At 37.7% G+C, this 23731-nt stretch overlaps 1 protein-coding gene across 1 annotated transcript; it reads left to right on the top strand.

The window, feature by feature from the left end:
• The first annotated feature begins 218 nt into the window (after positions 1 to 218).
• On the top strand, positions 219 to 21656 carry SMC2 (structural maintenance of chromosomes 2). Its single transcript, XM_005425330.2, has 24 exons — positions 219 to 503; positions 1319 to 1468; positions 2386 to 2508; positions 3383 to 3421; positions 3604 to 3714; positions 3900 to 3944; positions 4386 to 4619; positions 5295 to 5444; positions 6769 to 7002; positions 7843 to 8002; positions 9868 to 9985; positions 10638 to 10776; positions 11015 to 11134; positions 11451 to 11655; positions 12230 to 12365; positions 13361 to 13485; positions 14287 to 14480; positions 14783 to 14926; positions 15171 to 15365; positions 15931 to 16131; positions 16926 to 17042; positions 18332 to 18492; positions 19132 to 19279; positions 20677 to 21656. Exons 1-24 carry the CDS (start codon positions 336 to 338, stop codon positions 20824 to 20826), a joined length of 3567 nt encoding a protein of 1188 aa, XP_005425387.2. The 5' UTR covers positions 219 to 335; the 3' UTR covers positions 20827 to 21656.
• Positions 21657 to 23731: the final 2075 nt, after the last annotated feature.

Here is a 23731-nt window from a genome sequence, read left to right on the forward strand (position 1 = left end):
GCTTGCGGCAAACCGTGGTTTTGCCGCGAGTCTGTGCCCAAGTGTCGCGATAAACTTTGTGTGAAGTCAAGGCTCTTAGAAATGCTGAAGTACAGTTGGGATACTGCCTGGATCTGTGGTCTGCTTGGATTTTTTCGTTTATAAATGCACGATATTTTTGTTGTAAAAGTCATGTGTTCTTTCCATTTTCTCAGATCTAGTTGTTTGTTTGGCAGTATGATTCATTTGGTTATTCTTTTTTCTTTACTCTGAAGTATATAGGATTATAATCCGGATACCTTTCTCAGTGCTTCTCAGAGGAATTCTTTGCCTGGGCCCTTAGGAACATTGAAAAGATGTACATTAAGTCAATTGTTCTCGACGGTTTTAAATCCTATGCTCAGCGGACAGAAATTAATGGCTTTGACCCGTTATTCAATGCCATTACTGGCTTGAATGGTAGTGGCAAATCCAATATCTTGGACTCCATCTGTTTTGTGCTGGGAATCAACAATCTGTCACAGGTAAAGAGATGGGACATTTAAGTTTCGTTATTCCAATTTTTCATTGCATGGATCTGGGTATCTGTCATTGTTGCTCAATCTTACGTTAAGGTTGAGTTACAACTTTATCCACATACCAAAGTTACATAAACTATGTGGCTTAAAACAATAGACTAAAACTAACCACTTAAGAGCTAACAACTTCAAGCCAAAAGTCCTTTTTGCATCTAAAGGCACTAATTTACTAATTTGTAATAAATGTTTTCGGTTCTGGATTGGGTCTTAAAATCTGGCTACCCAGTTCAAAAAAAAAAAATTAAAAGTGGTTTTCATGCAATGCCTGCTATTTAAGAGATAATACATCTGCTTTATTTTCACAAAAAAAGTGTGTGCTTTGACATAAATTTTAATCTCTGTCTGAAGGTGATTTTTCAATTTGCTTTCCTTCCCATCCCTTCCTTCCCCCAGTTGTAGACAAAGCCAGCAGGCCTCCAAGGAACACTTTCTGAATCATTTCCCTGCAAACTGCATTATGAAAAATAAATGCTTGTTAAATAAATTTACTGTCAGCTGGCTTTTTTTACAGATGCAGTCAGTATTTGTCAGAAGCCTCATGCAGAAAACAGTTTATCTGGATACGTAAAACTAGACTGGCACACACACTGGTTGTGGTTTTATAATGATAGCACCTTGCAGCTCCCATATATCAGTTCACATGAACTCATAAGTATGCAGCTAGATCTTTGGTTTTTTGGTTAATTTCTCCAAAACCTACAGTAGTACAATTAAAATGTAAATTTCTTTCCAAAAAGTGTTTATCTGTTCCCTGGATTTAGGTGCGAGCTGCCAGCTTGCAAGATCTAGTTTATAAGAGTGGGCAAGCTGGAATTACAAAGGCAACCGTGTCTATTATCTTTGATAATTCAAACAAAAGTCAAAGTCCACTGGGATTTGAAGCTAATGATGAGATCACTGTGACTAGGCAGGTGAGTCTTTAATATCTGTATTTTTTTCATAACCTATTTACATTTTTACCATGCTCATGAGTGGTCAAGGAAAAAAAAAGGGTGATTTTTAAAGTCCCTGAGTTTCTGCAGCAGAGACAAAGCTTCTGTGCTGCTTGTAGTGTAGTTAGTTACACAAACTGTAAGAGTAGATCCAGTGTACTAGCTAGAAGTGTTCACAAAGCAAGTTAAATTTTTCTATCTTGTGGCTTTTTCTGCTTTCATATCTTTACTCTTAAAATCTGGACTCTGTGTTAAATTTGGTCTGCAAGGACAAAGGAACCTTTATTGTTCTGGTGAAGATGTTGGGGTTTTGGTTTTTGATTATTTTTTGATTGTTTGGTTTTTTTTAAAGTAGAGCTTTTGGAAAGTTTCTTGACAGTATTGTCCTCAATGACTAATATTTCTTATAATTTAGTTAACTATTTTAAACATCAAACAAGTTCTGTTTTGATGTTTGTTGTCTTAAATAGCACAAGAGTTCTATTATCATTATAGTGCAAGGATTCCATACCACCAGAATTTCATACCTCCTCGATGTTTCTCGCAGGCAGCTCCTCTAAGTACTGACTGTTCCTGGTCCTTGTAGCAGTCATCTGACTCCAGAGCCCACCAATCCACTCTTTTATACCACTTGTTGGCTACAGATATGGCCTGTTAAGATCAGGCCTGCTCCTAATCTTTAGTAATTGGTCCAGCTGCAACTCGTTGGGGGTTAAGATTACATTCTATACCACCTTCATTTACCCATACTGTATCCCCCTACAGATGTTCTGCACAGTTTGCACATACATATGTATGCAAAGATTTAACAGGTGTGATTTCCTTAGATTTTTTTATTCTTTATTACAGTTTATATTCTCACAACACTAGGCAGTTTTTTTGTCTTTGTTCTCTAGGTTGTTGTTGGAGGTAGAAGTAAGTATCTTATCAATGGTGTGAGTGCTGCCAACAGTCGTGTGCAGGATCTCTTCTGTTCTGTTGGACTCAATGTCAATAATCCTCACTTCCTCATTATGCAGGTATTGTGTGCATCTTTATAAAATCTAGAAAGAGCAGGACTTGCAGTAAATTTAAGACAAGGGAGATAATGGGAAAACACTTAATTTCCTAGTTAGAGTGGCATCTTATGAAGAAAAAATGAAGTCTGTTAAGTTGTTGATATTTCTAGTACAGCATAGTTTGACCCTTAAACACATCTTTTAGCACAAGACCTCATGTGGCCCTCATGTTAGCAAAACTTTTCCAAAATGTGTTTCCATTTTATTTCCTATTTTTTTTCTCCTTAACACATAGGTATTGCTTTCATAAATATTATAAAATGGCAGATTTTATTTGCTATTATTGTTTTCCATGTTAGACAGTATCTTGAAAGAAGTTGAGATATGTACCTTTTTAATGTACAGTTATCAAAGGAAGACTGACAAAGGAGCTAGGCAAATTCCTGAAATATTTGCAAGGAATAATAAAACAAAGCAGGATTTATTGTTTCAAATATAACTATCCCAAGTGGATGGCAAAGGGGGGAACAGCTTACTGTACATACTCTCTTTCTCCCTGTTATGTATGAGCTACATCACCCATAAAGCTGGTTTATGATTAGGAGCTTATTCAACATCAGCAACCCAGTAAGACTGTAGGAAAAATATTTGCATTACTCCTTTAAGATGTAATCAGGACTGTGGAGGATTAGCCTAAGATACAATGTAAGGGCCATTTCAAGTATATTACCCGAAAGAGTGACTTATTTGAACTTTGAAGAGCAAAAGAATAGAGTAAACTAGATTACTGTTGTAGCAAAAAAATTGCGGGTTTGGGGTTTTGGTTTTTTCTTTTTACTACTTCATGGTACACAACCATGAAGTAGTTGATCTTGTTTTATCTTTCTGTCACCAGGGACAAATTACCAAAGTTCTAAATATGAAGCCACCAGAGGTAAGAGAGTTGTGGGAGTGTTTTTGTCTGAAGTTTTACTGAACTGATTTGAGTGATAAGAATCTATATGTTGGGAGGGGGACAACAACAATAAAGGTTGGAGGGAGATGACATGTTCAGCTTAATTGAACCAATCTAATGTAAAAAGAAACATCAAAGTTTTTTGCATTGCTTTATTTTAGATTTTAGCTATGATTGAAGAAGCAGCTGGAACTAGGCTGTATGAGTCCAAGAAAATAGAGGTACAGAGAACCATAGAGAAGAAGGAATCCAAACTGAAAAACATTCAAATGGTACTACATGTTGTAAAGTAGACTTTCATTCATGTTTGTTAAAGATAACTGAACAAGTAGTTCAATGTTGACTTTGTGCAATGTTCTAGAATATTTCATTTCTGCACCTGGAACTAGATATCCATGCCTAGACATGTTTAGAGTTCAGTAAAATCAGAATATAAATCTTCTGTTTTATGTTTCAGGTCTTAAATGAGGAGATCAGTCCAACTTTACAGAAACTGAAAGAGGTATGAAAAATTAGAAGGGTGGTAAGGTAGGTCCTTCAAGTACTAAAAAAATACTTTCACAACTACCCTCAACCAGTAAGTTTTGGCTAAAACAATAGCATGTTTTCAAGTGCTGCCGAGTCTTGTAAGGGAAATAATTTTGTCCTATTTCCAAATACAGAGAATGTGACATTTTAGACTTCCGGGAAATTCTAGAGAGAGATGTAGGGAGAAGGAAGAAAACAAGAGAACTAGATAAAAATAGATTTAAAAGTGTCTTAATTCTTAAAAAAACTAAGTCAAGCAGTATTTCTGGTGTGCAATCAATCAGATGAATGTTGTTTTCTTACAAATACTGATGTTTAGAGGTGCTTAAAAGATTTCTGTAGTAGTCTTATGTAACTCTGGTTTTCCATCAAAATTTACAGCTTTTTTTTTTTTTTTTTTTCTTTGTCTGTTCAGGAACGAGCATCCTATCTAGAATACCAAAAATTAGTACGAGAAATAGACCATTTAAGCCGTTTTTGTGTAGCTTATCAGTTTGTTCTGGCTGAAGAAACAAAGGTATCCTCCAGTGATATATTAAAGGAAATGCAATCTAATATAGAAAAGCTTCAGGAATCAAGGGCTGAAATTGAACAGAAGGTAAAACAACTTAATGAAGACATAGCGGAGATGGAAAAGGAAAAGGATAAGGTAAATGAAAACAGAGTTGTGCTCCTCTGAATAACCGAGAAGCAGGGAGAAATACAAAGAATTTTAAGATACTGGAATTATTTTTATAGATAATATACCGTTGAATTTTTATCTTCTTCTGATGTGTTGCTTAGGTTATGCAGTTATGCTTAGGTTATTCGGTTTTATGTAGAAGACATCCATTTAAAGGGTTTGGGGTTTTTTTTGTCCGAAATGCAAATGAAAAATAACTGAAGCGTAAAAAACTGTTTGACTTCATGTTTTCACTCTGTGCATTCAACAGTAAGTTTTGCCAGAGCCTTTTTTCTCCCTTTTTGTTGATGTCTCAAAAGAAAAGTAAGCAAGGTTTTGTTTGACAGTAATCAGTATTGATTTCGATTTTGGGGGCAGTAAATTTAACGAGATGCAGGATGGCCCATAGAGTCTTTGGATGTCTAAATCCACCTTCTGTACAGGGACAGTGTCCTGTCTTATGGAGTGATGTGGGTCTTCAACACTACCTTCTAGTTAGATTGGATTTCAGAGGTGAGAGATGGTCTGACCTGTTTGTCTTGGAGACTTCTGCCTGCTTGGTCAGATTTCCTTCTACATAAAGCTCTGAACAGAAGATGAAGTACTACAAATACTGCATCGGTTTCACAGGCTAAATTAAATTTCCTTTATTACTGGTTGTAGGAAGCTGGTTGTAAACTCCATGAACTAGAAGCTGCTCTTTCAGCACATCAAAGGGTTAATACAAAAGCACGAAGTGCTGTTGATCTCCAGAAGCAAAACTTAAAAGGTGAAGAGGTTAAGTACAATGAATTGGTAACACGTATGCAGAAGGTAAGATATTAATATATAATTTTCTTTACATACTAAATTCAGATTGTGGAAAGAGCTGTTTTTTCTTTCCTGTTATGGTATGAAGAATCCTGTGATTGGCAAGAATTGCATTAAGAAAGACAAATGTTAAGGGCTTTGTTTAATTTATTCAGCATAGGTAGTGGGTTCCCTATAGAAAAAGACATGATGCAAATACAAATAAAGTGCAACTCCTCGTGGTTCCAAATTTTCTCTTAAGCTCAGCAGAGGTCTCTGTAGCTTCAAACAATTATGCTCTCTGGACATATGTTACTCTTAAAATTAAATGAGGAATTTCTGCCTTGCATATTTTTGACAATTAATGGTTTTTTATGCAGGAGGATAATTTTTTAGATATTGGGAAGAGCAAGATAATTCTTCTAGTTCTTGGGGAGTTGTTACCACTTCCTGTATTTCATGTCTCTGTAAATACTCGGAATGCTCATGAGACGAGTAACTGTCTTGGTTTGGAAAGACAGGAGTCTGCTAAGGAAGGCAGGAGCCTCCCCTGAAATTGAGAATGTAAGCCCTCCCCACCCCTCCGAATTGCTACAATTTTAAATTAAGTGGCTCTCAGGCAAAGATATGGGAGCAGTCAATAACAGTTCTTTAATAGGGAAGAAATAAAAAGAATAAAATAAACAATACAGTCCACTGGAACAACACTGACAGAGTCAGAACCTAACCTGACACCCTGTTGGTCAGGGTGTTGGTGGCAGTCCGATTGAAAATGTGGCTGCAGTCCTCTGAAGTATCAGGTGTGGTTCTGTTGGAGCAAGGGGGTTCTGTAGAGAAGGATGTAGTCTTCCTCTGAAGATCCAGGAGGAAAAGGCAGCTGCTGTTCCTCTGGGGAATCTCGTGGAGAAAAAACTGAACTGCAATTTCAGAATCTCAGAGTATATGGGGTAGCAGTGCTTGGCTCCTCCCTCTGGGCGGAGCATCTCACAATGGGATGTTATAGTTCTTATCAGTCATGCACTGATATTCAATAGTCTGTTATCAGCGGAGGTCCCCTCCCGAGGAAGGTGTGAATGTGGTCATTCAAAGAGAGAGATAAGGCAAACTGCTCACTTGACAAGGTAATCAGCCATACAGATGGTAATGGAAAACATCTTGCATGCAATCTTCAACAGTTACACATTGGGAAACATGCAAAGACATATCACAGGATCACAAAATCTGACAAAGGGTCATAGAAATGTAGTTGATTAAACTACTTGTTGCTCCTCACCTAAACAACATGAATTTCACGGTAATAGACTCAGGTTCTCTCTCTCTTTTTTCTTTTTCCTTTGTTTTGCTGAAGGATTCTAAAGCGTTAGTATCAAAGGAGAAAGAAGTAAAGAATCTAGAGAAAGAACTAAATGTTTTACTGGAAGAAAGTGAAAAAGATGCACATGCTTTAGCTGCAGCACAACAGCATTTTAATGCTGTATCTGCTGGCCTGTCCAGCAATAAGGATGGTGAAGAAGCTACTCTTTCAGGACAGATGATGATCTGCAAAAATGAAATTAGCCAAGCACTAACAGAAGCTAAACAGGTAAGGAAAATACCTCTCCCGTCTCAGACCTGCCTTCATGCTTTTGAAAATTGCCTGAAAACCAATTGACACATGCTTGAAAGATCAATGAAAAGAGGTGCAGAATATCTACGCGAGATATTTTACATTTTGGCATATGCATTAAACTAACTTTTTGATAAAATACAAACAAAATATCCTTGCACAGGAAAATGCTGTAGCATTGCTGTGAGGAAGTATTAGAAACTGGCATTTGAGATATAAAGTAGGATTCACTGTACTCAAATGATCAATAGTATTTAATAGGAAAAAATTAGGACTGTTGTCCATGATACACAGTCAAAGAGATTTCGATAGTTAAACTTAATAGAATCAAAATAAAGATGCCCGTGATTGTGAAATGGAGGGTTTAGAAGAAACTATTTTTTCCTTAGTTAAATTGTATGCTCATCACATGAATGAAAGAGCCAATACTTGTTTTCTCTTAAGATAGAAGACCTCTGCTGGGGTAGTTCTGATAGTGGAGTTTAAATTTCCAAAGTTCACTTTCCTTGTCTCACTTAGGGAGAAATTATTCTCTGTAGAGTAACAAGGACAGCTATATCCCATCTTAAATTACTTTGTTTCTTCTCAGAGTTATTAATGTTCTAATATGTTACCACAGTAAAATACAAGATCTGTGGGTTTGTGTCCAAATAACCTGTGTCATTATTTTCAAAAGCCAGGGCTGGCTTTGGCATATCTGCAACCAGTGGAAAACTTCATAAATTACATGGACAGCTTGATAGTGCAAATGTTATAAATTTGTGCCTGCAAGATTGTCTTTGAAGATTTGGTTCCACATTTGCTTATTCCTTTTAGGCTCAAATGAAATTGAATTATGCACAAAAAGAATTAAAGGCAAAAGAAGCTGAAGTTAAAAAGATGGATGAAGGCTACAAGAAAGACCGAAATGCATTGGAAGCTGTCGAAAAAATGAAAGTAACCCTAGAGAAGCAAATAAAGGAGCTGAACTATTCAGGTCTGGACAGACTTCTGATGCATAATTTTGGGGCAATCTGCAAAGGCATATAGAATTGTCATGAGTTGATCCTGACTTGATGCCAGGTGTTTGCCAAAGGTGTTCTATCACACCCCTTCTCAGCCAGACAGAGGAGACAATATACTGCAAAAGCTCATTGGTTGAGATAAGGACAGGGAGAGATCACTTGACAATTACTGTCATGGGCAAAATAGACTTGACCTGGGGAAATCAATTTAACTTAATGTCCCAGGCTCTATTTAATTTCTGATTTTCTGTACCTCCTCTCCATGAGTGATGCAGGGGGATAGGGAATGGGGGCTGCAGTCAGTTCCTCACACGTTGTCTCTGCCACTCCTTCCTAGTCAGGGTCAGGACTCACACCCTTCCCCTGCTCCACCATGGGGTTTCTCACAAGGGAGGCAGTCCTCCTTGAACTTCTCCAGTGTGAATCCTTCTCATGGCCTGCAGTTCTTCACAAACTGCTCCAGCAAGGGTCCCTCTCATGAGGTGCAGTCCTTCAGGAACAGGCTACTCCAGTGTGGGTGCCCTGTGGGGGTCACACATGCTGCCAGCAAACCTGCTCCAGCATGGGCTCATCTGTCCATGGGTCTGCAGGTTCTGACAGGACCCTGCTCCAGTGCTGGTTTCCACAGGCTACAGGTGGACATCTGCTATGCTGTGGACCTCCACGGTCCACCTCAGCATGGTTTGCACCACAGGCTGCAGGAGGATCTCACTTCCAGTGCTTGGAGCACCTCCTCCCTGTCCTTCACTGGCCTTGGTGCCTGCAGGACTGTTCCTCTCACATTTTGTCACTCCTCTTTCCAGCCACTCCAGATAGGTTTGGCCTTTTTTTCCCCTTCTATAACATGTTATCCCAGAGGCTTCACTACTATCAGTGATGGTCTTGGCCTTGGCCAATGGCAGCTCTGTCTTGGAGCTGGCTGGAGGATGCAGAAACAAATGAAAACAAAATAATTTATGCTCTGCTTCCCATCAGGAATTAGGAGGCAGTGTTCAGCCACTTCCTGTGAAGTAGGACCTCAGTCTTCTGTTTTGGAAGAAAAAGGCCTTAATAATGGATGCTTCCTTCCGTCATCCTTTCTCTTAGCTTTTACTGATGAGAATACCTTCATAATAGTATGGAATATCTGTTGGACCCCATATCCTGTCTATGCCCCCTCCCAACCTGTTGCCCCCTCACAACCTACTGGCTTTTGGAAGAGGACTGGAGGGACAGCCTTGGTGCTGTGCCAATATTCTTAGCAGTAGCCAAAACTGTGTTGCATCTCTGCTTTCTCGGTAGAAACACAAAGAACAGCACTGTGGGGGCTGCTGTTGGGCATCTCACCCAGCCCCAGTGCAGGAGGGGAATGAAAAATCAAGTACACTGCTTTCATACATAAATTCCTCTGATGTAAGCTCTGCAAACTCTTAAACTTTCACTGAGAGCAGCTTAAAATAATTTGATTATATCAACTTTGGGCTGACCATTTTGAAGTTTGATGGCACAATTGGATTCCAACTAAAATTTAGATGGTAAAAGAGACCAACACCCCTACTGCTTCCTAGTTTTCTGTACCTAAAACACTTCTTAGTTTGTTTCTTATGCCAGATAACATTTATTTCAGACACTACTGTTAGTTGATATTCCAGATCAACCTTTAGAGAAGAACATTACTCTTTAAACTTTTTCTTTGCATGTTTGGTGTCATGATGGTATTAATTTATTTAGTCTGAAAATTTACAAAGAATTTTAAGAAGTCCTCTCTACATATATGTAGATAAGCATAGCATAATTTTTAAGCTAATAGATTTCTCTGCTCTGGATACATGTGTACTGCTTGTGTTCAACTCTGAAGAAGAAAAAGGAGAAGCCCTCCTAGCAAAAAAGAAGGCATTGATTTCTGATATCAGCCGGCTAAGAGAACTGAGTGAAAATTTAATGGCAAAATTTCCTCATCTACAGTTTACATACAAGTAAGATCTCAGTGTGATCCTGAAAGACATTTGAAAGGACTTTTGGGTGCCTTTTACCACATAATTCTACCAATGTCTTAGCTCTTGCTGTCTTTTTCTTGCTGCCAGTGAATAATGACTGTCTTACCCATGCTGAAAAGTGAAGAGGAAAGTGAGGGGGAAAGTCAGGAAATGTTATAATCTTATCTAAGTCACTAGAATTTAAAACTTTTGTCTGATGGTGTCTCAGTAGCAAAGGTCTAAACTGGGAAATACGAAATCATTTTCTGCCTGTGGACACAAGTAGACTTGCTCTTGGAAGGTCAGCTCCAGTCAAATATCTGTATCCCCAGGTTTAATTTTTTGTGTAATGGGCTGAACATACTCCTATAGCTGTGGTAATAACAGAGCCCATTGGAAAAATCCATTGAAAAAATATGGAAATAAATTAGGAATTCCATTCTTTTAATGGCTATGTAACTGACTCTTTATTGTCAAATCTCTTCATGTGAAGTATTTAATTTAACCATTTTTTCATTGTGTTCTTTTTCTGATAGAATTTAGAATTTCTTATGGGAAAACCCATTTTCATGGGGTTTAAATATAAAATTTTTAAGGATGTGTGAGAGAAAAACAAACATGATTCATGGTCATAATTTATATTTATTTTAAGACATCCAGAAAAAAATTGGAATCCAAACCATGTGAAAGGCCCTGTTGTGTCTCTTTTCACTGTGAAAGATCTATCCAATGCCAAAGCCCTGGAAGCGGTGGCTGGAGGGAAACTCTACAACATTATTGTGGACACAGAAGTAAGTTTATTTCATTAGTACACAACTCTAAATTTTGGGATGTGGTTGTACGATTTGGGGTTGGCAAGCATGTGCCTGAATGCTCGAGAGGGGTTAAAACACCTACATGCTTTAATTGGCTCAAGAAATTCATGCATAGTTGGTGGCAACAATGTGTTCTTCTTCCAATGCCCTATTGTCTTACTTTACAAAATGACTTGTGTACTCAGGTATGCTTTGTAACTATTTTTCATTTGAGGTTACTGGCAAAAAGCTTTTAGAGAAGGGTGAACTAAAGCATCGATACACCATCATTCCCTTAAACAAAATTTCAGCCAGGTGTGTTCAAGAAGATATAGTCAAGTTGGCCCAAAGCTTGGTATGTAAATAAATACACTCTTTACACTATATTGCTTCTGTCCCATTTTAATTTTATTTCTGTACTAAAAACTTGAGATTCTTAATGGTTATTATAATAAGAATTTGTACAGAGTTTGAGGATATATTGATTTTGTTTTCCTTTGTATCCTTTCAATTCTGTGAGGTTTAAATGGGTATTAATTATTCCACTTTTAACTGAAGTAGTTTTAAAATGTGATGATACTTTTGGAAGAGTTATTATCAACAAAAAACAAATAAAATTTGAAATGTATTATAACTTAAGGCATACTAATTGCATTTTGTTTGATTTCTAGGCTGGGCGTGCTAACTTGCATTTAGCTCTTTCTCTAATTGGATATGAATCTGAACTGCAGAAAGCAATGGAATATGTCTTTGGAACAACACTGGTCTGTAATAACATGGATAATGCTAAGAAAGTGACTTTTGACAAAAGGATAATGACGAGAAGTGTTACTCTTGATGGAGATGTGTTTGATCCCCAAGGAACTCTGCATGGAGGCAATTGCTGGTTCTATTCATATAATACTAATAATATTGTGTGTCTGTTGATATGTTTACTGCTTTTGCACATATTTTCTAAAAATTAACAGTAACCTTTATGTTTAGATACATACTGGGAATAATATATTTGAGCTAAAGTTGTCTTGAGCTGAAATAATATTAATTAGTTTAAGAAAAAATTAATTATAAACTTCACATAAAGTGATTTAGATTTTAAATACTTAAATCTTATTAGACTGTATAATCCTCTTGGAAGCAAAAGTGCTTTTTTGAAGTAATTCATCATTGGTTTGCAATAATTTCATAATTTGCAATAAATTATGGAAAGTTAGCTGTTTGCATAAGTCACACATGTGTAGTATTCGAAGTCTGCAGAACCATGTTCTGTAACAGAGGAAGTAGTCTTTCTCTTCTGAGAACTCTGGCTTTAGCCTAGCTGCTTTCTCTGTTTATCAGCTAAAATAAATCATTAACCTGCCTCATTATTAATGTTTAGAATTTGCAATTACCAGTGGTGAATCCACTGGTTTAATTCCAATCAGCCTGGCTTTTTAATTTTTTCATTGAACAGGTGCATCCTCACAAGCTGCACCAATATTGTCTAAACTTCAAGAAGTGAAAGATGTTGAACTAGAACTCAAGAAAAAGGAATCTGAACTTGAAGCTGTAGAGAATGAGTTGGCAAGCTTGAAGAAGGTTGCTGAAAGGTAAGGTTTGCACTATATAATGTGTATAATTTCTCTTAATGTGACCGAGTAAATTTAACGTAATGAGTTGCTTTGGGAGGCCATAGGCCTTTTGAGAATGTAATATGCAGAAAGTAATTCCCTTCCTCCCTCTCCTCCCAATATAATTAGTAAGTTCAGTAATCAAAAAGCAAATTCAGTTTTTAAATAACACATGGAAAACCCCTTTGTTTTGGATAACACAGGGGGGAAAAAAGGGTACACATTGGTATTTGCAATTGGTTGAATTTTCATGAAGTCTACTGAAGAATGGATCTGTTCCAGACATATTTTTAACATCTGTATTAAAAGAATTCCAATTTGTAGTCAGTCTTATTTTTCTCACAAGGAAATAAAAAGTTGTTAAAAAAGACTACCTGAGTGATACTGCTGTAAGCATTTAAATTAAATAATAATTAATATATTTGATTTTCAGCTACTCAGTTACTGAATACTATATTAAAAGATGGAACAGAAAAATATATTTAGTCAGTTCTGCAAAAATGCCATAAGGAGGTAGTGTTGCATAACATGCTACTACCAGCTGGATTTATTTTTTCAAATTGTTTTGAGCTGCAGTAGACTTCCAGAAATATTGCTAAGAGGAGGGAGGAACTTCTGCTTCTAGATACCCTTTCTACAGTTCTTCACCCTAACATCTGTCATGCTGCCAGCTGGCAAAAAGGTGATCTCTGAATTGTTGCCAAAATTCCATGCGTTGCATTTGTTTTAATAGGTTAGATCAGGGCTAAACAGCAGGAGCTACATATATAATAACTTACATGCCTATAAACCTCACAATTATTATTAAAGCAATTATATTGGATTTTCATTCATTTAAGCTTATTTGCCCTACTGTCATCACTGTATCTCCCATGAGAAATGGAATACAGATATTCATCTACTTACTTCAGCTTTGAAAGTGAGATGCTGGGTAACCTTCCATATGGCAGTGTGTGTCACTACTGTCTCCAAAGGTATCAGCAGCTGAAGCAGCAATGGGAGATGAAGTCTGAGGAAGCAGAGCTGCTGCACAAGAAGCTTTGTCAAAGTGCTTACCACAAACAAGAGGAAGAGCTGATTGCCCTGAAGAAAACCATTGGTGACAAATATGTTCTTACTCTTTTACCTGAAAACTAATTACTGAGAATGAGATGGATATCAGGCTGTTTGAGTAACACATTCTTTATTTAAGAAGTACTTTTCACTTAAAAATACTAACTTTATATTTTTGAACATGTAACAAACACAGAATCGCAGTATACTTGCATAGAGGTTATTCACTTAAAGGTGGCTGTTCTCTTATAGTAAAGGTTATACTCTTTTTGAATGTTTTTTATATACTTTGTAATAAAGGAAAATACATCTTTGCAGGGAAGTTCAAAAATGGATTTAATCCCATATTTGAGTAATCTTTGCTTTTTTCAAGCCATCTGTACTTAAGGTTAGTAATGTAGTTTGCATAGCAAGAAAGCGTAGGAAAGAAATAGTGTTTTGTATAGCTAAGGAGAGATAAATTTGCACAAAATGCAGCAGCAAGTAAAACATCTAAAAAATGGACAGAAGTGATGCATATCTAGATGTAGTATTCTAGGGATGAGATGGTATCTTGTTAGGTAGCTGTACTTTTTTATCCTGCAATTTGACATTCTTCCCTCTGTCAAAAAAAAATGGTCATGTTTTCATAATGGCTGTTTGGTCCCCTACCAATAACTGATAGCAACAGCACACTGTCTTAGAGTAATAATTGAAACATCTGATTATTCAGACTTCAGCAATTAGTGAGTGTTCAACCACTTTTTTTCTGTTGGGGGAAAAGAGAGATTTATTTCAGTCGGCATTTAGGATGTAAATTTAAAGACAAGAACAGTGCTCAATCTCAGTACTCTACTTCTTGATTCAGCATCTTGTGAAGAGACATTAAACAAAACTGAAGAGAACAAAAAGAAGGCAGAAAAAAAATACAAGGAATTAGAGAATAAACTTAAAAATGCAGAAGCAGAGTGTCTAAAAGAGCGAAAAAATGCGGAGCAGAATCTAGATAATGCCAAGAAAAAGGCAGACACTTCAAGCAAAAAAATAAAAGACATGCAGCAGGTAAAGCTTCACTTCTGTTGGCAGTTCTCTCCATGTTAAAAGTGCAAAAATCAGAAAGTTTGATTCTCCTGAGGTTTTAATACTCTCAGTTTTGGGACTTAATATACTGTGTAGTCACTGACTGAGCTTTTTTTGTATTTTTCTTTCTTTATTTTTTGGGATTACACCCTTGCTCAAGAATGGGTGCTGTTAGTCTTCTACAGCATTTACTACATCTAATTGAATCTCAACTCTTTCCATCCAGCTGAATCTTAATTCTTTGCATTTAAGTATAACTAATAAATTAGAAAACATCTCTCTAGGAAGTCAAAGCTTTAGTTCTGGAACTTGAAGAGCTGAAACAAGAGCAGGCCTCCTATAAACAACAGATAACAGCTTCAGAGGAAGCAATCAAATCGTACCAGAATCAAGTTGATGCTCTGGTGGCTGAAGTGGATAAAACAGAGGTAAAAGTGAAATACTATGTTTCATTATCCATTTTGATGTTACTCTGTGTGATCCTCTGAACCTCACATTATAATGTGTATTTTTTTCTGCAGATTTGCTTACTATACTCAATCAGCCTAGGTAGTTATTTTTTTGCTTCACTTTCACATGTGAATTTTTTTCTCCTTGCTGTGTCAGTTCTAATAAGGCTTTAATGCCAGCTTTAAAAGAGGCCAATAAATGTCTGCTGATTTGCTTTTTCAGGAATCTGTAGAGAGAGCACAGAAGGAGCTTGCCAAGCAAAAGGAAGTAATTGCTTTACATGATAATGCAATTAAAGACAAATCTGCAGAGATGGTAAAATACAGAGAACAAAATAATGAATTACAGTTTAAGATTAAAGAATTAGAACACAACATCACCAAATGTCAACAAGAAGCTGCTGATGCTGCTGCTAAGGTATTGCAAAATTGTGCTTTTCTTCACATCTTGTGACCAAGAATGGTTATTCCCTTGCCACATGCAAAGGAAATAGCCTTTTTCCTTTAAGCGCTGTCATATTTGCAGGTCTCAATGTAAAATTTTTATCTGAGGAAGAGGGAGTGGAAATTGTACATTGTAACAGACCTGATCTGTATGGAGTAACAGAGGATAGATCACGGTGAGAAGGTTATCAGTAAGAACATTCTGACTGTCTGGACAAATTAGATAACTAATTAAAGAAGGTAGTTCCATGATGCAGTGACATTGGTCGAGTTCAGATGTACAAAAAAGTGCTTCAAGTAAATAAGATGTACATGAAAGCAATAACCTTGAATCTTTAAATCCCTTCTTTGTCCACAATGAAGGAAATCACACAAAGCATTGTAAAGAAATGAACCTATGCTGCACTAGGGTAGAAGAATTAATGTGGTAGTTTCAGAATGTAGGTGGGGTGGGGTTTTTTTGCTTTTGTTTGTTTAAATTTTTATTTCACATTTGAGAAGGGTGAGGAAAAAGCTTCACCATAACTTTTTGTTTAAAGGTGGCCAAAATGCTGAAAGAATACAAGTGGATAGCTTCAGACAAGCCACTCTTTGGCCAGCCAAACACAGCCTATGATTTCAAAAGTTGCAATCCTAAAGAAGCAAGTGAGAAGCTGCAGAAATTGCAAGAGCATAAAGAGAAGTTGAGAAGGAATGTGAACACAAGAGCTATGAACATGCTTTCTGATGCAGAGGAAAGGGTAAACATTCTATGCTTTAATCTATAAAAATTGGGCAGGCTGGTCATATGGTGTATATACAAGATATACAGATATATATAGTGTAGCTTTATGTTTTCATGTGCTCTATTTCTCAATATACCAAAAATAAAACGAAACCTTTTCCTGGTTTTTTCATACAAATCTTAGATCTTTGAACTATTCATTGGCACACCAGGTTTTTAGGTTACTCATAATCTTGACCTTGGATGATAAAAAATAGTCTTTTATTCCTTCCTACCTTAGATCATCCTAAGTTGAAGCATCAGCAAGCTTTGTGGCATCTATTAGATTATTTGAGAACTATATACTGAATTAAAAATTGCAGACCAAAAATATGTTCATCTTCAAGCATGATAGTTTGACAGTGTAGCAAAGTTGTCTTGAATTAATCTGTATCTTCAGGCTATTCCAGGATTGTCTGGAAACTGCCCACTGATTTTATCCTTCAACTTTTCTAATACTTTTCCTCCTGTCAGCCTTGAGAACTAACCTTTCTTCTATGGAAAAGCAAATGAAACATGATTAACTTGGAAGTGCAACTTTCAGAGCAATGTCCTTCCCCTTGCTGATTGTTGAAAATTCTGATGCTTTAATTTGCAAATAATCCCAAAGTTTACATCCCTCATGCAGCTAAATGAATGCACTGGATTTTAATCTTGTGGTTAATGACTATTTCATAGCGACGCAATGATACTGTGAAGCTGCAAGATTAGCACAAAGTGCATTTGAGCACAAGGTTCATTGAAATCAGTCTTTTTTTCTCCTTGCACCAGTACAATGACTTAATGAAGAAAAAAAGAATTGTAGAGAATGACAAGATAAAAATTCTTGCAGTTATTGAAGAGCTTGACCAGAAGAAAAAACAAGCTTTAGATATTGCTTGGAAAAAGGTATGAATGACACTTGAAATTTATCTTCATGTTTTAGTAGAGGATCAGATTTATCTTCGATTATTATTTTGCATATTTCCTTGGGAAAAAAAAGGTCTGTTTTCAGAACTAATATCCCTGACCTATATTTTAAAATAACCACTTTATTTCTCGTGTTTATTCCCACTTTTGAGAATAAGACATGAATTCTCTGAGAATTGTAAAGGTCCAGTTAGAGCTGCAAAACTACTTTCTCATTCCCTTTTAGTGTCCACAAACATTTCATGAAGGTTAGGGCATATTGAAATATAGCTGGGGGTTTTTTGTGTGTGTGGTTTTTTTCTTTTCTTAAACCAATATTTTACCAGAATAAAAATTTTCTGTCGTTATATTGCCCTCTACAGTGCAGGGCTGTGGACCTGGGGTACTGCTCCTGTTAATGTCAGGATACATAATATTGGGGTAGAGCAATGTCTGATTTATGTTTCTGTTACCTAGGCACTCTGCCTTTTTACCAGGTCTGTCATATAATGAATTATAAGAAAAGTATAAAATTATGCCTTCCTAGATGGAAATCTTTTGACACTTTCTTTTCTGCAGTACCAACAGAACTTGTGTTTTTTGGCCTTTGAGAAAATTGGTTTTAACCAAGATTAAATTGCACATAGATGAAGTATCTGTTTAATTATTAATTATCCTGCCTGTACTTAGGATATCACTGACAAAATGGTACCTTTTCATTGTAAAAATGGTGTTTGACAGAAATTAGTGAGCTATAATGCAAAAGCATCATGCATGGTGGAATAAGTGTGCTTTCAGATAATTCCTAAACCTAGGACATTTTAATCTGCATTTACAAAGTTGCATCCCATCCCATACCTGGACATTGCTTAAGTAAACCTGGGAAGAAGAAGAGTGAGGAGGATGCCACCATGTATCTCTTACATGGTGCTTGTACTTTTAGTAGTCCATTAATTGGGAGAAATTGCAATTTGCCAGTTAATAAATCTGAATTAGGGCATAACCATTTCCCTGGCTGATAGCATAAAGAAGCCTTCCAATACATCTCTCATTAGATCCTTCTAAAATGCTTAGTATGAGATGTCACAAATCCTTCGGAGTTGCTTCTATCTTCAGTACAGAAAAAGTAAAAGCTAATGTTTTCTCACTGTCCTGTATGTGACATGGGACGTCACTGTGTTGAACAGGGAAAGATGTCTCGAGTGTTGTGCTGCTCACCACTAAGTTTTTCACTCTTTGTGCTCTTCATCCAAAGCACACTTATACATCTTTTGTGGTCTGACTTCTAGGTGAATGAAGACTTTGGTTCCATTTTCTCAACACTCCTACCTGGAGCCAGAGCTGTGCTATCAGCCTCTAAAACTGGCAGTCACTTTGTTGGTATGGAGTTCAGAGTTGCCTTAGGAAACACCTGGAAGGAAAACTTAACGGAACTTAGTGGAGGACAAAGGTTGGTGAATTAATTTTTTTTCCATTGTCATTGTGTATGTAATTGATATGTCTAAGTAATTAAAGTTCTGAAAAGCAAAAACTTAATCTTTTCCTTGGCAAGTCAGGGACTCTGCCTTCCAAATGGACTCAATATTGGAAGCACTATTAATACATTCTGACTTAGAACAATGCTTTACTTAAGTATAAGATAACAAACACGATTTAACTCCTGTCACACAAGATCATCAAGTTCAACCATTAACTTAACTGCCAGGTCCACCATTTAAACTATCTCGTTAAACCCCACAGCTACATGTCTTCTAAATCTCTCCATGAGTGCTGACTTTTGTGGGCAACCCATTCAAATGCTTGATAACCATTTCAGTGAAGAAATTTTTCCTGATATTATTTCCTCTTGGCCTGTCTCGTTACCTGGGAGAAGAGGCCAACCCCCACCTGGTCACACCCTGCTTTCTGTAGATAGCAATAAGGTCCCTCCTGGGCCCCCTTCTCTCCAGGCTGAACAACACCAGTACCTGCTCCTCATCAGACTTGTGATCCAGACCCTTTGCCACCTTCATTGCCTTTCAGCAAGTGTTTTCAAAAGCCAGAGCCCTTCAAACAAGACTAAATCCTAATTTTCGTGTCTCCATACTAGATCGTTGGTGGCCTTATCCTTGATATTAGCCATGCTCCTCTTCAGGCCTGCCCCAGTTTACATCTTAGATGAAGTGGATGCAGCCCTTGATCTCTCCCATACCCAGAATATTGGGCAGATGCTTCAAACGCATTTCAGACACTCCCAGGTATGATATTGAAATTATTGTGGTAATAGAATGGTCTGGGTTGGAAGGGGCCTTAAAGATCACCTAGGTAATCCTCTGCTATGGGCAGGAACACCTTCCACTGTAGGATTCTGTGCCTGGCTGGGCTGTTTGGGTCCAATCCGGCTAGCTGTGGACCCCAGCCCACAGGATCCTACATGGACAAAAGGTAAAAGACGAGAAGCGCTATTCTCCACGTGGGGACAAACGTCCTCAGTTTATTTACTGGAGAGAAAACACCAGATCAGGAGACACACACACACACCCCGCCCTCCCGCCCCCCTGGGGAAGGGGGGCGAAGGAAGAGGAGCACAGCCAATGGGATACAAGTGTGGAGGGTATGGGGAGGGACTGACCAGGGGAGAGAACACCACCGGGGTGTACTGGGGAGGCGTGTGTGAGGGAAAAACCATCTGATAAGAAAGGGGAATTCCATGAGAAGGGAAGAACAAACCTTCTATTTTATGTTACGTGATATAACATGAACTATTCAGTGCAATATAAAGACTACTCAGCGCAAATCTCCAATCGCTCAATGCAAAACAACAACTAAAACTATTCAGTGCAATACAACATTCCACCAGGCCAGATTGCTCAGAGTTCCATCCATTATTTCCAAAGGCAGTCTGGCACTGAGGACTCTGAGCTGTTTACCTCTTTTTTCTACAGATGTGTGTTATATTTCTGAGTTGTTTCAGCTGAAGGTTAGACTGACATGGCAAGTGGTGAAACTTGAATGTTGTTTCTGCGTAGGTTAAAATGGAGCAATAGGGAGGAGTGTCTGTGATGTGCTCAATTTCAAGCATGATAAAATCCTGAATTCTTTTTTCCTAGAGATTTTTAACTTGAGGGTAAAGATATTTCAAGTTGACCCTCTTAAAATACGTGAGGCACTACTTATTATTTCCTAATGGAAAGGATCTCTGTATCACTGTGACCCGTACCCCATCAAATAGAGTACCCGTCTCTATTTGATGTAAGGACTTGACCATTCCAAATTATGAAAGTGAGGAGGGGAACCAGTATTGCAAAATTATTTGAGTAGTATCTTTTGACTAGGTAAGATCCTACATTCTTTCATAATTAGTGGCACAGTTAACTCCATGTTTACTTCCACCACAAACAGGCATCCTGCATTGTGGACTGTATCCCAGACCAGGTGCTGGGATATGGACAGAAGTGTCATTAGCTGCAGAAAAAGTGGTTTTACATTGACCTGTGTAGCACATTCTGTTGGCCCTTGATTAGTTTTAGAATATTTTTTAAAGATTATTACTGAGGTATTAGCCAAATGAAAGAAAGGAGTCCTCTCTTTGGAAACCTTTTCTAGTGTTGTTGGGATAGCAACATTAATTTTAAGTGTTTCTGGTTTGTTTTAGTTTATTGTGGTGTCCTTGAAGGACGGAATGTTCAACAATGCAAACGTCCTCTACAAGACCAGGTTTTTGGATGGTGTATCCACTATTGCCAGATACAGTCAGACTCAAAACAAAAAAACAAATCTGCCTGCAAAAACATGCAAAAAATAAAACATTGACTGTGAATGGTGAGCTAGGAAGAATTGGTCTTCTACATGCAGTAGAAAGCAAATGTTCCCTGTTGCTTCCTAATGTTTATAATGTTATGTTTTCATATGTGTTAGTTCATATCTGCATTTTATTAAGAACTGAAATAAATAGGAATTAGCCCGTTACAACCGGTTTTATTATATTAAAACTATAAGTTTTATGGTGTGCTGTAATTCCTTTCATTCCTCTGTAATATTTACACATAAATGTATATAAGTAGTAGCTTTGTAAACTTAAAGCCTTCAGATGAGGAAAAGCTGATTCAGCTACCAGAGTTCTATTCAGAAGACCTATTGCAAAGTGTAGTAACAGTCTTCCTCACCTGACGCTGCTGAGTCAGGGATGGACGGAATGACTCCGTGGTTCAGAAGGCAAAAAAGAGAGATCCTTTATTAAGAGGTATTTATTAGAGGTTTTATAACCAGGATCGCTCAGGTCTCAAAGTAAAACCCTTTCATACTATTGCTGAACTATGAGTAGCATGCTCTGAAGGTACATATCCATAAACAACATGAACAGAAAGACAGATCATAATTTTTTCATTCTTCCTCTCTAAGTTTCCCAGGCCTGAAGCCTGGGAGAATTCTCTTTGACTGAACTGAGAATCTCCACAATTGCCTCTTCATTTAAAGAGGGAGCTGGTGTTTCTAGTCCTCTGCAGGACCCCCTGCAGGAAGGAGAACAAACACAGCTCAAGAGGTTTGTCAACTGTCAATCAAAACCTCTAATCAGACATTGGATCAGAATGGTCGAGGAGATCTCTAACTTGTATTATAAATTCCAAGAAATCAGTTACCAACTCTAGTAGAGTAACAAACCATTGTCAGTCTGCCAAAGGACTGGCAGTCCAACTTGTCAAAACCATTTCCCAGTGTGAGCAGATGCCCACATGGCAGAAAAGAAGGTATTAATAAACATGTGCACATACCCAAATCAGCCCAATTTGGCAAAATGAGACATCTGTTTGCCACAGCTGCAAACCTTTAGGCCTCTGGGATTATCCCAGCCAGTAAGGTGCAGCAAGTCAAGCCTTGATTGGCTTTCATTGAAATTGCTTTTTGCAGGGTGTGTGTACTTTGATAGAAGAATCATGCAAGGCTTTGGGCCTATGCAGTCATGTCCTGAATGAACAACTCGAGTGATAAAATTGAACTCAGGTCCAAATTGCATCCTCAAAGTTTTCAAAACAATTGAGTAGAATTGACCAAATTCAGAAACACTGGAGAAGACTTCTGGAAAGCCATGGCAACAGCCCTTACTACAACCAGGCTGAGCCTAAGTTGTGATGTTCCAGTCTGATCTGAGCCGTCTATGAATAAGATACCCACATGTTGGGGTTTTTTTGGGGATTTTTGTTTGTTTTGTTTTGTGGGGGGGTTTTGTTTGTTTCTTTGTTTTTGGGTTTTTTTTCCTCAGAAAGGCCAGCAGCAACAGGGGGTTTTATGACCTTGGGGCAGGGCGGGGAACCCAGTCCCAGTGGGTGGACCAAGGACCCCAAACCTGGCCCACGGGGCGAGGTCTTTGCTTCCACAGCCTGCCCCCACCATGCTGCGAGTGTCCCAGCCACAGCGTAGTCTTTCTCCCCCTCTGGTTACCACTGCTGCACCTGTAACTTGAAGTGGATTTGTGGGGGGAAAGTGTGAAATACAAAGCTCTGTTTGGTGTCAGGTACATCCAGGCAATGTGTGTGTTTGTGATTGCCATATGTGTGGAGACCGACAATGGGACAGTTGCGAATTCTAATAATAACTGAGGAAAGTAAAGCATGGAAGAAGGCCTTTGAACCTATCTTTGTTTGCAATTAACCCTGGTTGATTTAGGAGCATTGGAATTAAAGCGTTAAAGATGTTGCTTTTTTGCCTATAGTTAATCCTTAAAGAGTTCTGCAATAATAACCTTTTGAAGTATAATTGTAGAATATTACTTGAATCCTTGAAACTATAGCTTTGGAATATACATAAAGGAAATATGCTTATCTCATGCCTTAATAAAACAGAGAAAAACAGCTTGAGAAAGGAAGATGAACATCACCACAAGGATTTATGGTTTTGACCAAGGGAAGCTGGACATCACTGTTATGAGATTTATAGTCCTTGCAATTAAAAGGTGGACCCACATCTGGGGAGCTGGACTGCACCAGATGGGATTTGTCTTTCTTCTCTTGGAAACCGGACCACCACCAACATCTGGGATACTCCTTTTGGGATACATCTTGAGAAAAACGAAATCACAACACTGTATAGAATTGTGATGTAAAAATTGGGAAAGAGAAACTGCTGATGAGTAAAAATTGGAATAGAAACTGCTGAGAAAGCTTTATGAGTACCCCTATAAATACCTGTAACCCTCAACTATCGGTGTGCAGTTGGAGGGAAAACTTCCCCCACTGTACCCAGTGCTTTATTGCTCATACTTTACCATATTAATTAATAAATTGATTTCTGCTTGAATATTGGCCTAGTCGAGCTTCTTATCTATAACACAGAGGTCATTCCCAGCTGACATCTTGGGCACTGGGGTCACACAGAACATCCCAGCTGATTCAAAGCTCAAGGCAGTTCTGTCAGATTTTCTCCATTTGGCACACAGAGAAAGCTCAATCCTGGGAAAACATGCTTGCTGCACACCTTGGGAATTTAAAAACCAGCTCCATTTTACAGGATTTAAAGATCTAAATTTTATGTTAGTCAAGGAGTTCCTGTGACTGAAGTTGGTTTATTCCTTTTTCCAGTGCTTTACTTTTTTGAGCATTCAAATAAAATTTTAATGGTGAATTTAAATGGTTTGTGCCCATTTATCACACTTCTCCACTTTAATCAAAACGGATTATTAAAAAAAACATAGAAAAAGACATCCCTTCTCCCCA

The sequence above is a fragment of the Geospiza fortis genome, unplaced genomic scaffold, assembly GCF_000277835.1.
Source record: "Geospiza fortis unplaced genomic scaffold, GeoFor_1.0 scaffold203, whole genome shotgun sequence".
Lineage (NCBI taxonomy): Eukaryota > Metazoa > Chordata > Aves > Passeriformes > Thraupidae > Geospiza > Geospiza fortis.

Bases quoted from the DNA above. Each gene is read 5' to 3' on its own strand.
- SMC2 (XM_005425330.2), top strand. From the start codon at position 336: ATGTACATTAAGTCAATTGTTCTCGACGGTTTTAAATCCTATGCTCAG. The intron at 504-1,318 runs GTAAAGAGATGG...CCCTGGATTTAG, and splicing joins GAATCAACAATCTGTCACAG to GTGCGAGCTGCCAGCTTGCA. The intron at 10,777-11,014 runs GTAAGTTTATTT...TTTTCATTTGAG, and splicing joins ACATTATTGTGGACACAGAA to GTTACTGGCAAAAAGCTTTT.